At 40.5% G+C, this 20592-nt stretch overlaps 1 protein-coding gene across 1 annotated transcript; it reads left to right on the top strand.

Annotated features, from left to right (window-relative positions):
- The first annotated feature begins 194 nt into the window (after nucleotides 1–194).
- On the top strand, nucleotides 195–20391 carry LOC131851281 (uncharacterized). The gene is made up of 8 exons (XM_059201764.1): nucleotides 195–707; nucleotides 14930–15134; nucleotides 15911–16041; nucleotides 16646–16795; nucleotides 17227–17468; nucleotides 18410–18518; nucleotides 19230–19461; nucleotides 19865–20391. The coding sequence occupies exons 1-8, from the start codon at nucleotides 527–529 to the stop codon at nucleotides 20340–20342; spliced, it is 1728 nt and encodes a 575-aa protein (XP_059057747.1). The 5' UTR covers nucleotides 195–526; the 3' UTR covers nucleotides 20343–20391.
- Nucleotides 20392–20592: the final 201 nt, after the last annotated feature.

Below are 20592 nucleotides of genomic sequence, written 5' to 3'. Positions count from 1 at the left end.
TTTTTTTTTTCGGTGAAAAAATTTAAATTATTAATATTGTTAAATATAATAGTTAATTATACCTAATTGCTTTTTCTTATTAGAGAGAAAAGATTAACGTAACTTTCTATATTAATATATTTTCATAGACAAGATTTCCGACACGTTTAACTAGAAGTGTGGTGTGATTGTGAATCATTCAATTCAAAAATCAAACGCCAATTAAATTTTTAACATCCATCATCAGTCAACAAAAAAAAAATAATCTCTGTTCTGTCACGAAGAATTTCTTTCTGTGTAATATTATTTTTGTTGCTGTTAGTAATAGATTCATTAAATTTTATTTGTTTTGCTTTATTGTGACCACAAAACAACTGCAATAAATATGTTCGATATCGGTATATAATTGACGACACAACTTTATTTACTTCGTCATCGTGTGATTGTCCTCGGTGCTTGTCTGTAACATCCTAGTTTAGTATATAAATTTACATTTAGTGAAGTGAGATGCTGGTCAGGTAGTAAATTATAGTGTACCGCGTGTGAAATGTCACAACATGGATGCCCAGAGAGACTGTCCAATAGATCCAAAGGTTTCGAGGACGAGGGTCCGAGTCAGCCCACAATGGAAGTGTTGGTGGAGACTCTCACGGGGACCGCTTTTGAAATGACAGTGTCGCCGTCCGACACTATATTTGCCATTAAATCCAAGATATTTCGCGTGGAAGGTGAGTTTGAAATTGTTATTACACAACAATACAAATTTACGGGCATGCTTGATAATGCGTCATAACTAGTTCGACAAAGAATGTCGTAGCTGTTGGAAGCTGGAATTTGCATTATTTCCATAATTGACATGGTAATTGTCATCTTTATATGTTCCTATAATATATGTTGTCATGAAGTAGCTTTGTAAGTAGGTATATATAATAAGTGTACTAATTTAATTTAGTAGTGTTATGTACATACTTATGTCAATAATGCTGCAGTTGTATCAAACATTGTGAAGTTCTAACAATAGATTAAGGAGTAATGAATTATTTTTATCTCTTATCTAATTTTTTAGTTTATTATTACAATGCAGAGCTTACATAAACTATGGTGGTAATAAACCATGCTTGCAGTAATATAGCAGTTAATTTTACTGAGATGCAAGTTATTATTCTAATACCTATATTCTTGACATTTTACTATGTTTACATACTTATGTGATTGTTAGTCCTTACTAATATTATAAATGCGTACTTCTGTCTGTTTCGCTTTCACACCAAAGCTACTGAACCTGAAATTTGGTACACAGATAATCTAGACCCTGAAAAAGGACATAGGCTTATTTTTAACGTGAATAAAGGGTTGTAAGAGGTTGAAAAGGGAGATGAAGGGTTGGATGGAAGTATAGTCATTTTTAAAACTAGAATTATGAAACTTTTTTTTAAGCTGTTCATAAATGTAAATAAATATGACTAAGTTTGTAATATTGTTACCTTTAGGGGTGTAAAAAATAGGGGATGAAAGTTTAAACCCAAAGATCTCCATGATGATCTGTCCTGCGTTGCTCGCATCCAATGCCTTCTAGCATTCTTGACCAGATCGTCGGTCCACCTTGCTGGAGGCCTTCCCACACTGCGTCTTCCGGTCCGTGGTCGCCACTCGAGGACTTAAGGACTTACAAAAGATACATCTATCTATTATATCAGTTGTCTAGTACCCATAACATAAGCTCTGCTTAGCTTGGCCTAGGTAGTGTGTGAGCGCCTCAGGTCGCTCATATTGTTATTCATCTTGTTGTTCCTTCTCAGCCAATACACATATACCTATATATATTTATTTTATTTATTTTGGATATGTATCCATATTATGTTAGTAAACAACTAGAATAGAATAGAAAATCATTTATTCAAATAAACTTAATTTAAGTACTTTTGAATAGTCAACATTTTTTTAAATCTACCGCTTATTCGGAAAGCTGTCTCATCACAAGAAGAATAAGCAAGAAACTTGTGTGTTGCTCTTTTAAACAATCCTTGTAAGTTCACATTTTACAAGTCGAAATGTGTGAATACAAACTACCAACCAGCACTAATTTATTTAGGCTCAAATATAAAAACACAATAAGATTAAATCAGTCGTAGTGATAAGAGCAGACCAGTCCCTACAAGCAGCACTCATTCACGAGTATGAGTATGAACTTAGAAACTATATTAGTGAATTACAATTTTATTCATTCAATTCATATATTTATGCTATTTCCATGTCCAGAAGCACTGGGTCCACAGCAGTGCATGCAATATCCAGTGTTTCTGGAGCAGACAATCCAACATATTTGCTATGGTGTTTATATATACACATTACTTATTATTGGTAAACTTAAGTTTATTTAATAATAATTGGTATTGGGGGCATCCATTAATCACTTGAGACTTAAAGCGTAGACGAAAATCACGAAATAAAGGGGGAAGGGCAGTATATATATACCAATCAAAAACAATCTGCAACCTTTATGTCTATTTTTATCATGGTAAACTTAAGTTTATTTAATAATAATTGATATTAGTTGGGTGTTAAAAATGCTTAAAAAAGATCATGTGATGAATGGATGGCCCCTAAGATAATATTTGTATGCATATATTAGTATTGTCTGCCCTTTCCTTATCATTGTCCCATTAAGATGCACCATCAAGGTGAACATGAGTCATTTGTCAGAATTTTATAATTAAGATAATCAAATTGAATGTTCACTTTACTGTTGGCCAACAAGATTTTCTTCATATTATATGTTAGCTATTACTAGCTGCACCTGCGACTTCGTCCGCGTGGAATTTAACTTTATTTTTCTACAATGAAAGTAGCCAAGTTTCTTCTTATTACATCAACTACCTGCCAAAAAAAGCCCCGTCAAAATCGGTCCACCCATTTCAGAGATTAGCTGGAACAAACAGACAGTCTGTTTGTTCCGGCTAATCTCTGAAAAGACTGACAGACAGACAAAAATTGAAAAAAATCTTATTTTGGTTTATGTACCATATTTATATTCATATGCATGTAGTAAGAAAAGGTTATTTCAATATTACAAACAGACTCTCCAATTTTATTTGTATGTATAGATAAGACAACCTGTTGTTGCAGGCAACCTTTTTAACCGCTGTTTACTTTGATACTTAGGATCAGCCAGTGTGTGTTTAAATCTAATATTAATATTACATATATATATATATATATAAAGTTCAGAACATATTTAACTTTTTAAGAAACTTTAAATAAGACTAGAAACATGTCTTATTCTTTTTATAGTCAGTCTGTTAACATAATAGTTTATTTATTTGGGTGTATATTATACAATACTATATTCTTACTAATATAATAAATGAGAAAGTAACTCTGTCTGTCTTTATTGCTTTTACGCCAAAACTAGTGAACAGATTTATATTACATTTGGTGCACAAATAGTTTAGACCCTGACAAAGGACATAGGCTACTTATTAATGCTAAAAAAGGGTTGTAAGGGGTTGAAAGGGGATGTGAAAGGATGTGTAAAGGTGGATACCATTTTTACCATAAAGAGCTACACACGCTGTTGATTAAATATAAATAAATAAGACGTTCAAAGTTTGTTTGTTGTTTAAAAAAATTTACTTTGAAAGTAAAATAAGAGATGACTGTTTCTATGGAAATTCGGCATTTCTCGTCAATTCCACGCGGACAAAGTCGCGGGCACAGCTAGTTGGAAACATATTTCATCAATGACCTCAGTAGTTTAGTGGTTAAGCACCAATTTACTTCAGATGGTTGCAGGTTCAATGCCTCGACTACGATTGTTTATATCAGTCTGGGTGTTTTCTATGTATATTATGTATGTATTTACAAAAAAAAATGTAAGTATTTATATCAGTTGTTTAGATGCTGTGTTAATTAATTGTTCATTGGGTTATTTATTTATATGCATGATCAAAGAAAGTACCAAAACATATAATACTATCTTATATCTACATAATGTATGTTATGATTAGCTACAATGTAATTTACACCTTATCACAGAGATACAAAGATTAAATATATATGAACACAAAATGCTTTAAATATTTAAAAACTGCAGACTTAATTATCATATTGACCTACTACTGCAATTGGACAAACTTTTTCTTTTGTGCACTAATAACCATTGTAATTATAAAAAAGTGATCATAATTTTTTAAATTTATTATGTACTGGCTACTCGCCCCATCTTCGCATGGGTGTACATGTATTATATATATGATAACAATTTACCAGTTTCAGATTTTTCCTTTATATTCACCTAATTACCTATCTGCATGCCAAATTTGAACTTCCTAGGTCATCTGGAAGTGGGTTATAATTTTGATCTATAGTTGATCAGTGATAAAAATGACGATATTTGGACGTTAATATCTAAATAACCATTTGAGATATGTTTATGAAATTTGGAACACATATTTATCTCGCAAGTCTCAATATATGAATTTGACAGGTTTATGTGAAAGAGTTTTTGAGTTATAAGGGGGTCAAAAGTGGCGGTAAATATACACACGGTGGTGCTTGCCAGTTCTCTTACTCGAAACTCGGCTGGACATGCTACCGCGTGTCTAGATAAACCTTCGTCTAGAATCACCCAATCTATTAAAATAAACGCTTCAAAATCCGTTGCGTAGTTTTAAAGATTTAAGCATACAAAGGGACGGACAGACAGCGACAGCAACTTTGTTTTATACTATGTAATGACTAGCTGTGCCCGCGATTTTATTCGCGTGAAATTTAAAGCCTATATGTTATTCTAATGTATAAGCTATATTACTGTAAAGCTTCATCGAAATCCGGTCAGTAGTTTCTGTGTGAAAAAGTAACAAACATCCATCCATAGTCACAACATTTTGCGTTTATCTATACATATAAATAAAATTGTAGTGTCTGTTTGTAATATTGAAATAACCATTTTTACTATATGCGTATGAATATAAATACAGTACTCACACACCAAAACAACATTTTTTAGAATTTTTGTCTGTCTGTTTAACTGTTGTTCCGGCTAATCTCTGAAATGGCTGGACCGTTTTTGACGGGACTTTTTTTTGGCAGGTAGCTAATGTACTAAGGAGTAACTTTGGCTACTTATTTTAGAAAAATAAACTTAAATTCCATTCCATTCCATGGATTCACCATTCAGCATGCGGATGCTGGGCCCATCTTGCAGCAGAAAGAGAATTTTTTTATTGAGGGGTTTCGGCTATTATCAGATGCTTTAGACCTGTAACACTGCAACCTACATAGATCTATTGTGCTCGCCCTTTTCCAAAGATCGCAACATAACCTACAGTATCCGTCAGGAACAAGAGTTGAAGAATATTCTTAGGAGCGATGGTTTTTATCTCCTCAGGATAGAGTGTTTACTTTACTTTACAAAGGAGATATTTCGAGTCACTAACTATTCTGTCTATTAAAAAAAGCATTAAAATCCGCGTAGTTTTTTAAGATCAAAACATATATAGATACAGACAGACAACGGTGCTGTGTCAATTATCCAGGGTTATTATTATTATTATTATTATTATTTGAGTTATGCAGAGAATTATACACACTGCCCATAAGAACAGGTGTTCAAATATTTAGAATAATGTAACATGCAGTTGTAGATTCACACGGGTCAATGAAATTTCCTGTTACTTTGATACCGTGCCAACATAATAATGTCGAGATCTGTTGGTAGATTCGGACCTGTTTGATTGATTTGTGATATTACAGTTTCTGGCACAATGCTCACTTCTTGTTATGCTTAGGGGCCATCCATATGTGATGACTCAATGAGAGGGGAGAACTATTGACAAAATAGGACATTGGGGTATATAACATGAGGGTAATGATCTTATTGCTAGCAATGTATCATGTCAGGTTGAGCTCCACGCGGTTCCCCATGGAAACCATGTTAAATTCCAGCTGAATTTGTCACGGTGGGCTAACTGACTTGACCTCATGCTCATCTTATCATTCTACACCGGTGGCCCGCCAGAACCGTTAGCGCAGGCGGGTGCACCATTCCATTATCAACTAGAAAAAAACCCACGCGGTTCCACCCTGGAAACCATCGATAAAATGAATTTGTCACGGTGGCCTATGGACATGCTCATCTTATCATTCTACACCGGTGGCCCGCCAGAACCGTTAGCGCAGGCGGGTGCACCATTCCATTATCATCTAGAAAAAAACCCACGCGATGCCTCCCTGGAAACCATCGTGACAAATTCCAGCTGAATTTGTCAAGGTGGGCTAACTGACTTGACCTCATGCTCATCTTATCATCTTACACCGGTGGCCCTCCAGAGTAAGATGAGCATGAAACCATCGTGATAAATTCTAGCTGAATTTGTCACGGTGGCCTATACCCTCATCGTGGTAAATCACCATGAATTTGTCACGATTAACGGTTACGCTTGCACCAGTAGGATGGTAGGATGAGCATGAAGTCAGTTCAAATACCATCGTGGTAAATCACCATGAATTTGTCACGATGGTTTCCAGGGGAACCACAGGTCAACCTGACAGACATTGCTAGCAATGTGGTTATTAGTCCATTACTAATCTTCCCCGCGCCCCCCCCCCCCCCCAAACTTCGTGTGTTCACACAAAATTAGACGTAGATTAGTATGACGTAAATATATAAATAAATAAAATGTGAGCAACTGTGACTCTCACACAGCTCTGCTTAGCTTGAGACTAGATGGCGCTGTGTGAATTGTCCTGGATATTATATTATTATTATTGGTTAAGCTTTTAAGATGTGATACTAAAAAGATTGATAAACCCACTTCCGCTTTATATTACTAGCTGTTGCCTGCGACAGCGTCTCTATTTTCTTTTTAGATAAATATCCTATTTCTATTCTCCTGGTATAATTGTTCTATCCGTGAAATTTTCAGGCGTTTAGTCGTAGAGGGTTAATAGACAGATAGACATACACATTTTCACATTTATAATATTATATATTAGATTATTAACATTGATTATTAACATTATTCAGGAATCATTTTCATTAGATGTAGACAAAGAAACTGGTCATATTTATTTAAATTCCATTCTGCAATCTTAAATTATTTAATGAAAAATTTCATTATGATTAAAGGTTTAAAATAAACAAATTAATACAGGTAAAATGGCATTACTAAAGATTGAATTCGAATTAGGCATTTGCGTGGGCACGACAAGGCCTGTGGCTAAATCCGTCACTAACCCAGTTTTAATTAGAAAAAATATGTATTCAGTGGCTTGTATCCTTTTTATTACAAATCCGCTACAACCAAATCAGCATTGCCTCAAATAGAATGCTCGTAAGGCACATTGTTTGACACTTACAATTTCCCCTCAGATCGATCCTCCGTCCAATTCAAACGGGGATCGAAATGATCAGCCTGAGCCGAGGATTGAATACCTAGCGGTGCCCTCAGACTAAAGTCGTATCCGTCAGACGGGAATTGGCCTTCAGCCGCTCCATATCCATAGTCCTTCCGCGGGTTTGGAGTGCCATCTGCACTTGCCCCCTATCGTCCGGTGAAGCTGTAAAGGCCAGCTGCGGCCAACAGCATTAGAGTAGTCCGTAAAACTCTTAGAATAGAACGATATCATAATATTAATGGTAATAAGCACAGCTAGCCTTCGACAGGGAATTCATTCCCAAACGCTGGAACCTAAAGTATTCGGACAGTGCTGTTTCGGAGCTTTCTCCCGCGTACATTTAGATTGTGGAATGAACTACCTGCCGACGTTATCTGGTATTATATTATTCCCAACGTGGATTGAAATTGCGACGGCTTGCTGCTTTCACTTAACCCACCCTTTAAGATAGATATGGGAAATTAAGAAAGTAGAGGGAACGAAAGCATGTCCTTCATGTTCCTTCCTTTTCATGTACCTTCTCTCAATCTTCAGCACTTGCAACGTGAGGCGTATGACGGTCGTCACACGACAATGTGATGTCCATGTATATGATGGTTGCTTCTTTCCATCAGGTGGGCCGTGAACTAATAGCCTTTTTTTAATCTCGGAAACTAAATTAACAGGTGTAAGTGTCAAATTTTCAAATAATGTTCCCACCTGTAGTCGGGTAGCGCTGTACCTGCAATGCGATAAGATTTGTTTGTAAGTTTGCGTCGCGTACGCATTCCTCAGTCGTGGAAATGTGCGGGCCCAACAATGGCTTCTTATCTGCACTGCATCCACAATGGCTTTCTGTTTCTTCAGAGGTCAGGTGAATTGAGGTTGCATTTTTAGCAACCCCTTTAGATCGTGCGAATATTTCTAGCCTCTCGGAATCTTCATATTCCAGTACCTCGATTACTACAATATCGTAATGCAATGGTGTTTGAATATAAATTTCTAGTTATATATTTATATGTAGTTTATTGACCAATGTAAAAAACTTATTTACATATATGGCAAGTTATAATGTACAGTAATAATATTTATACATATTCAATTTAACTAATAACTATACATCATAATTTAAAAATCATAATTACGGTACAATTATATTTGCGGTTTATATATTCTATAACATTTTTTTATGGAGGGTAATGGATGGTGTGGTGCACTTCCCCTGCGCTAACGGTTTACGCTGGCCTCCACGGGTGGGGCACCAGTGGAGGATGATAGGATGAACATAAGGTCAAGTCAGCTAGCCCATCGTGAGAAATTCACAGGAATTTATCAGGTTCCTCTCCAGAAACCGTGTGTAGGTCAACCAGATATGGTACATTGCTAGCAATGGGGTCATCACTCCACATTAATAACAATCACCTTTTCTCCTATTCTGTAACATTTGATGGTTGGACGTGAACAAAGGATGTTTTTCAAAATATTTTTTTTTTAATATTCTTGAGCTTCTACGTTACAAGCCTGCGAGCTTAGTGTAGAACCGCAGTATAAAATTAAAAATATAAATAATGTTTATAAAGCTTTATACTTTAATTAGAAACCATTAAGGTTGAGATTATCATTACCGTATTTGTTTTGTTACGCGATGATCTTCCTCAATTCTAAATCGATTTTAATGTTTGTTTATTGACAAGACTTCTTGAATATTAATTTTAACAGTCTGTTTTTTTATGAGATACTTCACTAATGAAAGCTAATAATTGAAATGAAAAAAAATAATCGATTGAATGTCACATAACAAAATTAGGACTCAGCTTAAGAACAATCTGCAGATTCTGCCAAACAGAAGAAGAAATACCACTACAGATCCTATGTGGTTGTAGCCCACTTATGCATTAGCGAAATATCTCTTTTGGAAAGTATACACTATATCCTGAGGAGATAAAAACCATCGCTCCTAAAAATATCCTTCCATTCTTGTCCCTGACGGACCTAGGTAACGAACTTGAAAGAAAGGGCGAGCACAATAGATCTATGTAGGTCGCAGTGCTACAGGTATTTAACCTGCTATTCACGATTGTTCGTTATTTCATGATTTCTTTCATATATCCTTATGACCACATTAATACCTAACATTTAAAGAAAGTTAAATTATTTTCCTCATTGTTGCGCATTAGATGCCCGTACAAAGACTTGTTTGCAATCCTCGACCTCGGGGTGTAGGGGTTAAGCACACCAATTTACTTGCCGCGGGTTCGATTCCTCGCACGGTGCAAACATTTCTATTCATGATTGTATCGGTCTGGGTGTATCCTATGTATATTATGCATATATTTACAAATGAAATCTATGTATCTATATCAGTTGTCTAGTACCCATAACATAAGCTCTGCTTACCATGGGACTAGATGGCGTTGTGTTAATTGCCCAAGGTTATCTTTATCATCATCATTATATAGTAAAACAAAGTCGCTGTCTGTCTCTATGTATGCTTAAATTTTTAAAACTACGCAACGGATTTTGAAGCGGTTTTATTTAATAGATAGAGTGATTCAAGAGGAAGGTTTATATGTATAATACATGTACACCCGGGCGAAGCCGGGCCGAGTAGCTAGTTACAAAGTATAACAAAGTCACTGTCGCTGTCTGTACCCTATGTATGCTCAAATCTTTAAAACTACGCAACGGATTTTGAAGCGGTTTTTTTTTAATAGAAAGAGTAATTCAAGAGGAGGGTTTATATGTATAATACACCCTTGCAAAGCCCGCCCCCTTCGATCGATCCCCCGTCCAATTCAAACGGGGACCGATGTTACGACGGCCTGAGCCGAGGTTCGTGGATTGATAACCCCATTGCTAGCGGGGCGCTCTAACGCGCTTCCCCCTGGTAAAGTTTTATCCGTCAGTCACGATGGGCTTGGCCTTCAGCTCCATAAGTGCTTCCGCGGGTTTGGAGTGCCATTTGCACTTGCCCCCTATCGTCCGGTAAAGCTGTTAAGGCCAGCTGCGGCCAACAGCATTAGAGTAGTCCGAAAAAAAAGCGAAGGCCGGTTGGGTAGCTAGTAATATAGCTATGTATATTATCCTCGTTTCTAATGATTTGCTTGTCAAGATGCTAACGTTATCTATGTCAACTAAAGAGTTTATAAACTTAGTCATCAACGTTCAAATCTATGACGTAATGCGGCAATGCCCTCAAACGTTTAAAACGAAATCGCGCCAAAAACCCAGTAGAAAGCGTCGAATAGCGTCGCCTAGAATGACGCCCGTTTCCAGTTTTATTTATGTGGGACGGCTCATGTGAGTATAGCTCGCGCCGCGTCGTTACACGCATGTTTATGAGTGTATTATGGAACTATAGGATGACACTGCAAACGATTTGCAGTAGAAATTAAGTACTAATAGCCCTATTAAAAAGTAGGTTTTGGTGAAAGGATGGAAATGTAGGGTTATGTTTTATTTTTATTTTATTTAACAGAGCTCTTATCATTTGATAAAGGTTGTTGATGGAAGAAAATTTAGGGTTATGTTTCTTATTTTGACATACAAATTAATAACTAATATCACTATTTAAAAAGTAGGGTTCGATGGTAGAAGGGTCACAATTTAGGGTTGTGTATTTTTCATTTCATTTAACAGACCTTATTTCGACATGCAAATTAGTAGCTAATATCAGTATTGAAAAATAGAGATTGTTGGTGGAAGGGTGAAAATTCAGGGTTGTGTATTTTTTCATTCCGAATTATTATTATTCATGAATTTATAGATATTATTTTTAATTGTTAAATTAATCTATTTAAATATGTATGCTCCTAAATTGAGGCAGTTAAATAGTTGTCAATAACTGTATGACCTTGAAATTATAACAACATTATATATTTTATGAAAGTAAAATTTACTTCATTTCATTTCGTAAATAAAATTTAATAATTAAAAAATAAAATAAAATCCATCCTTATGTATCACTTAGAGGTATGAAAAATGCTACTAGTACTAAATAGTTTACGTCCTATACTTAAACCTACTGAATATACTACAAAATTTCATAAGAATCGGTCAAGCCGTTTCGGAAGAAGTTTGTTACAAACACTGTGACACGAGAATTTTATAATAAGATTAAGGACCGGTAAAGTGCGAGTCGGCTCGCTGGCGCGGGTCAGTGTTATTTAAAACAGGTTTATTTCTTTGTATAACAACTAGTTTTTACCGCCGGCTTTATTTGTGTTTTCTTTATAAAAATGCTAATGTACAATGTTAATGTAATGTACGACTTCGTAATAAGATTTAGAATACCTACAGACTTGCAGACACATTTTTAATATAATATCTCAGAACAATTCACACAGCGCCATCTAGTCCGAAGCTAAGCTGTGCTTGTGTTATAGGTACTAGACTAGTGATATATATACGTAGATAACACACAAGTTTCTTGCTCGTTCTTCTTGTGATGAGACAGCTTTCCGAACGAGTGGTAGATAAAAAACAAATTGTTATGACTATTCAAAAGTGCTTAAATTAAGTTTATTTGAAGAAATGATTTTCTATTCTATTCTATTCTATTCTAGATTTTTTAAAATACATAGATATTATACACAGCAAATATTCAAACTGATACAATCATACTCATGAATACATATGTTTGTACCGTGCGAGGTAAGAATACGCGACCATCGGAAGTAAAGCGCTGTGCTAAACCTCTAGACCAGAGGTTCCCAAACTTTTTTGTGTAGTAGACCCCTTGCCATATTTTTCAGTTTTGGGTAGACACCCCATTCTCAGCTGGTATTAATTTTTTGTAAATTTCTAACCGTATTAAAGTTTAGTGTTAAAAATAAAGTAAAAACAACAAGATGACCGCTGTCATAGACCCCTTGCAGTTTGTCATAGACAATCGATATAGACCACTTTGGGAATCACTGCGCTAGACCATATTAGGTATTAGGGATGTTATGGATATGAAATTTCGGATATGGATAGGTTTCGGATATGGGAATGATTATTATACCGGATGCGGATATGAAATTATTTCTAATTATCCGATAATTTCGGTTACTGATATAATTTTTTTAAGGAATTTCAAAAGTAAATAATATAGTAAACTCTTATTTCGGATTCGGTTACGAATATTTTTTTATATCGATAGTTTCGGTTATATATACGGACTCGGTATTCGACTATATATTTTTTTTTTATTTTATTTGAACTCTGACAGCTATTTTTACAGATCTTAGCCATCTATATCTATATCTATAGTCTATAGTGTAGCAATATATACTATATGTCTATACTATATACACGCTGGACCACATATACTATTATTCAATAGCATATTTTCGTTGGGAACCCTAAAAATGATTGTAAATAAATACATAAACGATCGTAATATGTTGACTAATACATAATCTGTTGTCACCGACACGCCTCACAAGGCGTGAATCATTGTAACGTACTGGAGCAAGGCCAAGAGAAAGCTCTCGGAGCTGATATATTCACCAATTTTATATTTACACGATCTATTTTAGGATAGTTTGATCTCAGCTGATCTGATAACTCTTTAGTTTTATATATTTAATCGAATTAGGTGTTAGTTTGCGGAAGTCCATTTCACTACTCGATGGATTTATATTATTTTGTTTAATTCCGCTACAATTAACATGAGACTACGAATATTCGGTGTGGAAACCTGACCAGGGTTACGACCTTCTCCAGTGCTGATCAACTTCCGACCGTTATTGAGTCTACACACATATCGCGACACGTGTTTCGCCTCTGAACGAGGCATCATCAGGCGTTAATTAGAGTTCGGGTACAGCTCGGAAGGGTAGTGTTGACTCATCGGCGCGGTTTGGTCGCCGTTCGAGTCGAGTTTTTAGTTTTAGTTAATAGTCTAGTGGTTAACAATGCAGATCTAGAAATCCCTTGTTGTCGTGAGTTCACGTCGGGGTCACCAGTGTGGTTAGGTTGGCGTGTTGATATACAGAAGGAGTGATATTAATAAAAGATTGAATATATGACAGTGTATATAATAAGAGAATTAAAAATAACAAATAATAATTAATTTAACAACTCATTTAGATCAGTAATTTTCAAGCGAATGAATTTGACATTTTTTCAATATACTTTTTATTAAATGTGTTTGTGTTATATGGCTAGTTTATGCAAGGAGGTTGGTAGCCTACAAACCTTTAATTTATATTAAAGTTTTTTTTCGGACTTCTCCTATGCTGTTAGCCGTAGCTGCTAGCTAGCTACCGTACTATTGGGGGCGAGTGCAGATGGCACTCCAAACAAAGGAAGGACTTATACAGCGGTTGAAGGCCAACTCCCGCCTGACGGGTACGACTTTTTTTTTATTGGGTTGTTTGGGCTTTTGTCAGATGTGTAGCACCTGTAGCACTGCGACCTACATAGATCTATTGTGTTCGCCCTTTTTCAAAGTTCGCTGCCTAGACCCGTCAGGGACAAGAAATGAAGGATATTCTTAAGAGCGATCGTTTTTATCGCCAATAACAGAGAGGGAGTGTAAACTTTCCAAAGGATATATTTCGTTTATGAGCATGATTGGGCTACAACCACATATGTAGGATGTGTAGGGGCTTTTCCTCTTCAGTTTGGCAGAATCTGCAGATACTTGTCGTTCATATATTCCCAACTTAGCCATATGCTTGTTCAATTTGCAGTGTCCTGTTTGTAATATTGAAATAACCTAGTCATTATGCATATATATGTTTAAATTACTCAATAGCAGTAATCTATTTTTTTTTTTGGTAGGTAACTGGAGTATTTGGTCGAATTTTAGAAAAATAATATTCAACACGTCTTTTGAATGTATTAATCCTGGCATTTCTTGCCAGTGATTACGATGGATACGACTGCGGGAGCAGTCTTCGACTTTAGTCACCGCTAGGGGTTCGGAACGACTTTAGTCTGAGGTCACCGCTAGGGGTTCGAACCTCGGTTCAGACCGTCGTAATTTTAATCCCCATTTGAATTGGACGGGGGATCGATCGGAAGGGATATTAAAGACGGAACTGTGATGTAAACGCCAATAACAGAGAGGGTAAGGGAATCGTTAGTAATGTGAACTGATGACCCCATTGCCAGCTATGGGCCACATGGCCCAAAAAATTAGCAGACCCTAGAAGCACACAGTAGAAAGACGGGTTCTGATACCTAGTTGTTCCAAATTAGAAGCATTAGTGCGGAGCTCCTTCCATGATATTCCCAACAACACCACATCTCGAAATCTATACATCTATACATATAAATAAAATTGGAGTGTCTGTTTGTAATATTGAAATAACCGAAATAAACGTTTTTACTACATGTATATGAATATAAATACGGTACATACAGCAAAATTACATTTTTTACAATTTTTATCTGTCTGGGTGGACCGATTTTGACGGGACTTTTTTTTTTGGTAGGTAACTGATGTAAGGAGTAACTTAGGCTACTTGAATTTTAGAAAAATAAAGTTAAATTCCATGCGGACAATGTCGCTGGAACAGCTAGTATAGAATAATTAATTGTTTCTAAAAATGTAAAAAAGTTAACACGTTCTTCTTTGCAGGTATTCCAGTGTCCCAACAGCACATACTGTACAATTTGAAGGAGCTGGACGATGCGTCGTCGCTGCGGGAGCATGCCATATCGGACGGGGCGAGACTGCGGCTCGTACTGGGCATGCGCGGCGGGCCTATATCCTCGAGACGACTGCCGCCGCCACCCAACTCGGAGCCCTGGCGAGACATCGAGAGACTGCTCGATAGCAACAGGTCGGTGTTACTTTTAAATTATACTATGATAATTCTCCTATACTCGAAGGTTGTCTGGAAGAGATCGGTTAAGCGATAAGACCGCCTTTTCCTTTGAGAAATAAGTTTTGACACTTACTATGATTTTTTTAAATTTAGGGACTTTTGTACCATCTAAGTACATGCCAGTCCCATTGTACCCTAAAACTAATCACAACATTACCTCACCGGCAAAATACTGTGTGTTTTTATGCCCAATTTACACTCAGCCCGAGTGGGCAGGGAAGTGAGCAGCGCGAGAGTGGAAACACTTCCCATGCCATTGGCGCTAAAAATAAGCGCTGCCCGGCGCTCCCTCGATTGTCGGTTTTTCGTGCGCGAGTCAAAGGACTGGCAGCGCGAGTGGCAGCGTGTTTTTACATTCAGCCCTCTCGCTCAGTTGTCGCCCGGCAATATTTCCGGCAGCGCGAGTGGCAGGGGAAGCGACTAAATGTAAACGTAACATTAAAGATGCTATTTAGAGTAATGTAGTAATATTTTTTTTTTGTTTATGCACGCATACACAAAATGTATCTTTATCAATTGTCTTGTACCAATATCACAAGCTCTGCTTACTTTGGTACTAGATGGTGCTGTTTAATTTGTCGTGGGTTAGAATATTATTGAAACATTTAAAACTAAACACACCTAAAAAGTTAATTAATCATAATAATATTATTATAAAAACTTGCCTTCAAAAGACTTGACTAAAATGTCCTACAATGTATAGATGTTTTTTTTTTCTATGTGTCAAGCAGAGAAGAGCCTGAGTGGTCAAATGGCACCGGGTGCAAGGTGACCGTGCTGGTGTTCCGCGAAGGCGGTCGCGTGAATCTGCTGCGGGTGCGGGAGAACCACGACGGGACCTACTCGCCCCTCGACAACAAATGTAAGTCTACCTGAAATAACACCGACAGCCTCGGTTGTCTGACGATTTAGATAGATATTTTGTTTATCAACAGATACACACATACACATTTTACAACACAGTATAAAATGCAAAAAAGCAGAGTATATAAAAAAGAAGAAACAGATACTATATATACAATGGTGGTTATATAATTAGAAACTTGTTTATATACTTATTATATACGCATTCAATAATTCAGGTTGCAAACACTGATTAGATTTTTTGTTTTTTGCAATAGCAAATGCTGGTGGTCACTCTATTCTCCCAAATATAAATTTTAATGACTGTATTATTGTGAACATGTACAACATTTATTTGAAAAGAATACGAGATGGGTTTCTCGTCAGTTCTTCTCATCTCGAAATCATTCCGAACTGACGGTAGATTTGACATATCATAAGAGTGTGTAATAGACCTACATGAATAAAGATATTTTGATATTATATTTACAATATTAATACTTCAATTTATATGGTCTACCCGGCCAGTTTTCTATATAAATCAACTGAAAATATTATTCATATAGGACATTTTAGCCGCTTATGAATGTCAAGTCTTCTATATAGTCATGTGTTGTTGACAGACTCATCATCAGTGACGCTGGTGGAGCAGGAGTTGGATGATGGGTTGTCGGGGTCGCTGCACGAGAATGAGGTCACGATGGGCAAGATGCTGGACCTGCGCCGGCGCATGGAGAACTTGTCCATACAGCGCCGCCGTACAGACACAACTGGTAATGTAATATAAAAAAGAAAGAAAGAAAGAAAGCGCTTAAGTTTTAGTTAATAGTCTAGTGGTTAAATATGCAGACCTAGAAATCGCTTGTTGTCGTGAGTTCCTTTAATTTATATTAAAGATTTTTTTTTCGGACTACTCTAATGCTGTTGGCCGCAGCTGACCTTTACAGCTACACCGCACGATAGCGGGCAAGTGCAGATGGCACTCCAAACCAAGGAAAGGACTTATGCAGCAGCTGAAGGCTCAGCAGTCTGACGGATACGACTTTAGTCTGCGGGTACCGCTAGGGGTTCGAACCTCGGCTCGGACTGTCGTAATTTTGATCCCCGTTTGAATTGGACGGGGGATCGATCGGCGGGTAGTTATTTTTGTATTTGTGTTATATTTTTGCTGTAATAAATAAATATGTAAAATTATTATTCCCAGGTAACAAACCAGAAATACAGAAGACTCGAAGCGAAGAAACCTTATCCGTCCCTAGTTTATTAGACGAGGCCACCGTTGAGCCGTTCAAGAATCGAACCTACACCCCGTACGAGGAGGAGACGTTCGCGCCACTGTACGATGGGAACTACACAAGATACGATTACGATTGTTCATTTGCGGACCGGTACACGCTGCTCCCCCCTATTGGCACTAGGACTGATTCTGATCAGTCAGTACAAGAGGTATGTCAATATAATTGCTTTTTTAAGGTACGGCCCGTCTGCGCTGATGGGTTATGCTGGCGGGGCACCAGTGGAGGATGATAAGATGAGCATGGGGTCAGGTCAATTGCCCATCTTGGTAAATTCATCAGGATCATCAATCGTCGATTACAACTTGGATGGGTAGTGTTCGGGAAGCTCCGATATATCTTTTCATCCAAATTGCCGTAGTGTCTCAAGACGAAGGTTTACGACCAATGTGTGTTGCCAGTGATGACTTACGGCATAGAGACGTGGTCACTCACTATGGGCTTCATAAATCAGTTTAGAGTCACTCAAAGAGCTATGGAGAGAGCTATGCTTGGAGATTTTTGGGGAAGCATTTTATTCAGTATTGGATGTTATCCGGGCTGAAATGATGATGATGGTGTTAGCATCCGTTAAGATAAAACTACTTAGTGTAGGGTGTGGTAGTAACTCTCGGTGGCAAACATCCAAATGTCACCGCATTTGTCGTCGCCTAAGGAGGGTGAGGCTGGGAGTAGCCTTTCATGCACAGAGCTGTAAAGCTTATGCTGTCTGGGTCACGGTGGACTACGACTTTGATCCCGTGACGCAAGCGCTAGTAGCGAGCGGAGGACACCAAGGGGGTGTAGTCGGTAGGAGTCCAGCAGTATTCGCGCGCCTCAGCCCAGGACGGATGGGTGGATCTCCATTACGGATTTACCCTTGTAAAACAATGGCCGGCTCCGTGCTGGTGCAGCGCCGGCCGCCGCTCGCCGCCGCGCCCGCGCTGCCCGCCGCCGACTACGGTACGTACCCCGCGCCCCGCGCCCCGCGCCCCGCGCCCCGCACGCGGGGGGCGGCCGCGGGGGGCGCTGTCGGAGGCGCTGGCCGGCTCCGTGCTGGTGCGCGCCGGCCGCCGCTCGGGTGTGGTAGTAAAGCGGTGTGTGTGCTCGCAGGCGGAGGAGAGGTCGCGTGTGGCGCTGTCGGAGGCGCTGGCCGGCTCCGTGCTGGTGCAGCGCCGGCCGCCGCTCGCCGCCGCGCCCGCGCTGCCCGCCGCCGACTACGGTACGTACCCCGCGCCCCGCGCCCCGCGCCCCGCGCCCCGCACGCGGGGGGCGGCCGCGGGGGGCGCTGTCGGAGGCGCTGGCCGGCTCCGTGCTGGTGCAGCGCCGGCCGCCGCTCGCCGCCGCGCCCGCGCTGCCCGCCGCCGACTACGGTACGTACCCCGCGCCCCGCGCCCCGCGCCCCGCGCCCCGCACGCGGGGGGCGCTGTCGGAGGCGCTGGCCGGCTCCGTGCTGGTGCAGCGCCGGCCGCCGCTCGCCGCCGCGCCCGCGCTGCCCGCCGCCGACTACGGTACGTACCCCGCGCCCCGCGCCCCGCGCCCCGCGCCCCGCACGCGGGGGGCGGCCGCGGGGGGCGCTGTCGGAGGCGCTGGCCGGCTCCGTGCTGGTGCAGCGCCGGCCGCCGCTCGCCGCCGCGCCCGCGCTGCCCGCCGCCGACTACGGTACGTACCCCGCGCCCCGCGCCCCGCACGCGGGGGGCTACGAATAACCTGGCGCGAAAGCACACAACCACCACACCATGACTCCGATTACGATAACCAAGCGCTACCACGCACAACCATACCATCACACCACTTGCCACTACACTGCACACCGAAAGTTAAGTCCCGTAATAATAATACTCATATCGTTACTTACATAGCCGTAAGTAGCAAACAGTTATATTATGTGAACTATATGATTCTAATATGTGTACAATGTGGTGATCATCAGGACCCCTGGTAGGCGGGGAACCTAGCGGCTGGCGCGCGGCAGGGTTCGGGTCCAGCTCGCAGCTGGCGCCGCACTCTCACTCCGCGTCGTCGCTGCAGACGCTGCAGTCTCTACAATCGCTACAGTCGCTGCAAACTCTGCGAGCTGCACCGGCGCCGAGACATCATCCGCCGCTCTCCGACGCTCTCTTCTCCTCGTCCACGTCCGATTTGGAGAAGCTCAAGCGGAATAGGTATGTATATTTTCGTATATTTCCTAGAGCCAGAGACTTTTTGTCAATAATTTTCTCCCGGTTGAAAACTTTTAAGATGGTTAAGAAAGCTCTTGTCTTTCTCCTCTTCCACCTTCAATTGGGAGAAGTTTATTATAATTTTTCAATCGGATATTGTCGTCAATAATTTCCTCTCGGTCGAAAGCTTTGAAGAAGGTTGAGAATGTTATGAATTTTAGCGAAAATTAGTTGTAGTTATAATGATGAGTTGAGTTCCTGTCGGTTGTTCTGTTTATGTATATTTATGGCGTATATCGCTTACGATCAGGTGGTGTGTCAGTTTTTTTATCCCTCTAAAGAAAAGACAAAATGGTCCAGATTAGAGGTTAAATACGGATAATGGAGTAGTCCCAAATAATTTCAGAATTCTACCAACACTGAGCCGCCACCGGAACCGGGAGCACCTGCACCTCAGCGACGAGGGCCTGCACCTGGTGGCCCGCGCCGACCGACCCGACCGGCCCAGGAACCTCGAGGTCGGCAGCGAGCGCCGCCAGCGACGCATACAGAAGATTGCCGAGATGGACTCGGAGCGGCTCCACCGCCTGCGGGACGACGAGCCCCGCCCGGAGCCCCGGCCGGAGCCCGGCCCGGAGCCCGGCCCGGAGCCCGGCCCGGGCGACCACCGGGACCACGAGAAGAAGCCGCGCCTGCGCTGCGGGCTGTGCCGGAAGCGGCTCAGCATCGCCACCGAGCACCGCTGCCGCTGCGGCGCGGCGTACTGCGCCCCGCACCGGTACGCGGAGGTGCACGGCTGCGCGTACGACTACAAGGCCGCCGCCGCGCGCTGCCTGGCGCGAGCCAACCCGCTCGTCAGCGCGCCCAAGCTGCCCAAGATATAACGCCCTCCGCTGCAGACCACTAGCCAGCGCGACCCAGATACAACGCCCCCCCCCCACACACACTACACGCGGCCGCCGACCACCTCGTGAATGCTTCCGAGATACAACGCCTCCCACTACACGCGACCGCCGACTTACTCGCGAGCTCGAGATACGACGCCCCCCACTACACGTGACCGCCGTCCCGCTCGTGAGCACGCCCAAGATGTAACGCCTCCCCACTACAGGCGGTCGCCGAGCGCAGCCTAAA

Source organism: Achroia grisella, unplaced genomic scaffold, assembly GCF_030625045.1.
Source record: "Achroia grisella isolate CSIRO2021 unplaced genomic scaffold, CSIRO_AGI_Agris_v1 utg782, whole genome shotgun sequence".
NCBI lineage: Eukaryota > Metazoa > Arthropoda > Insecta > Lepidoptera > Pyralidae > Achroia > Achroia grisella.
This window is presented reverse-complemented; position numbering and strand designations above follow the sequence as displayed.

What these genes read in the sequence shown, in the direction of transcription:
- LOC131851281 (XM_059201764.1), top strand. Translation starts at nt 527, where the DNA reads ATGTCACAACATGGATGCCCAGAGAGACTGTCCAATAGATCCAAAGGT. An exon ending in CAAGATATTTCGCGTGGAAG is followed by an intron (nt 708 to 14,929) that starts GTGAGTTTGAAA and finishes TCTTCTTTGCAG; the next exon opens with GTATTCCAGTGTCCCAACAG. An exon ending in CCGCCGTACAGACACAACTG is followed by an intron (nt 16,796 to 17,226) that starts GTAATGTAATAT and finishes TATTATTCCCAG; the next exon opens with GTAACAAACCAGAAATACAG.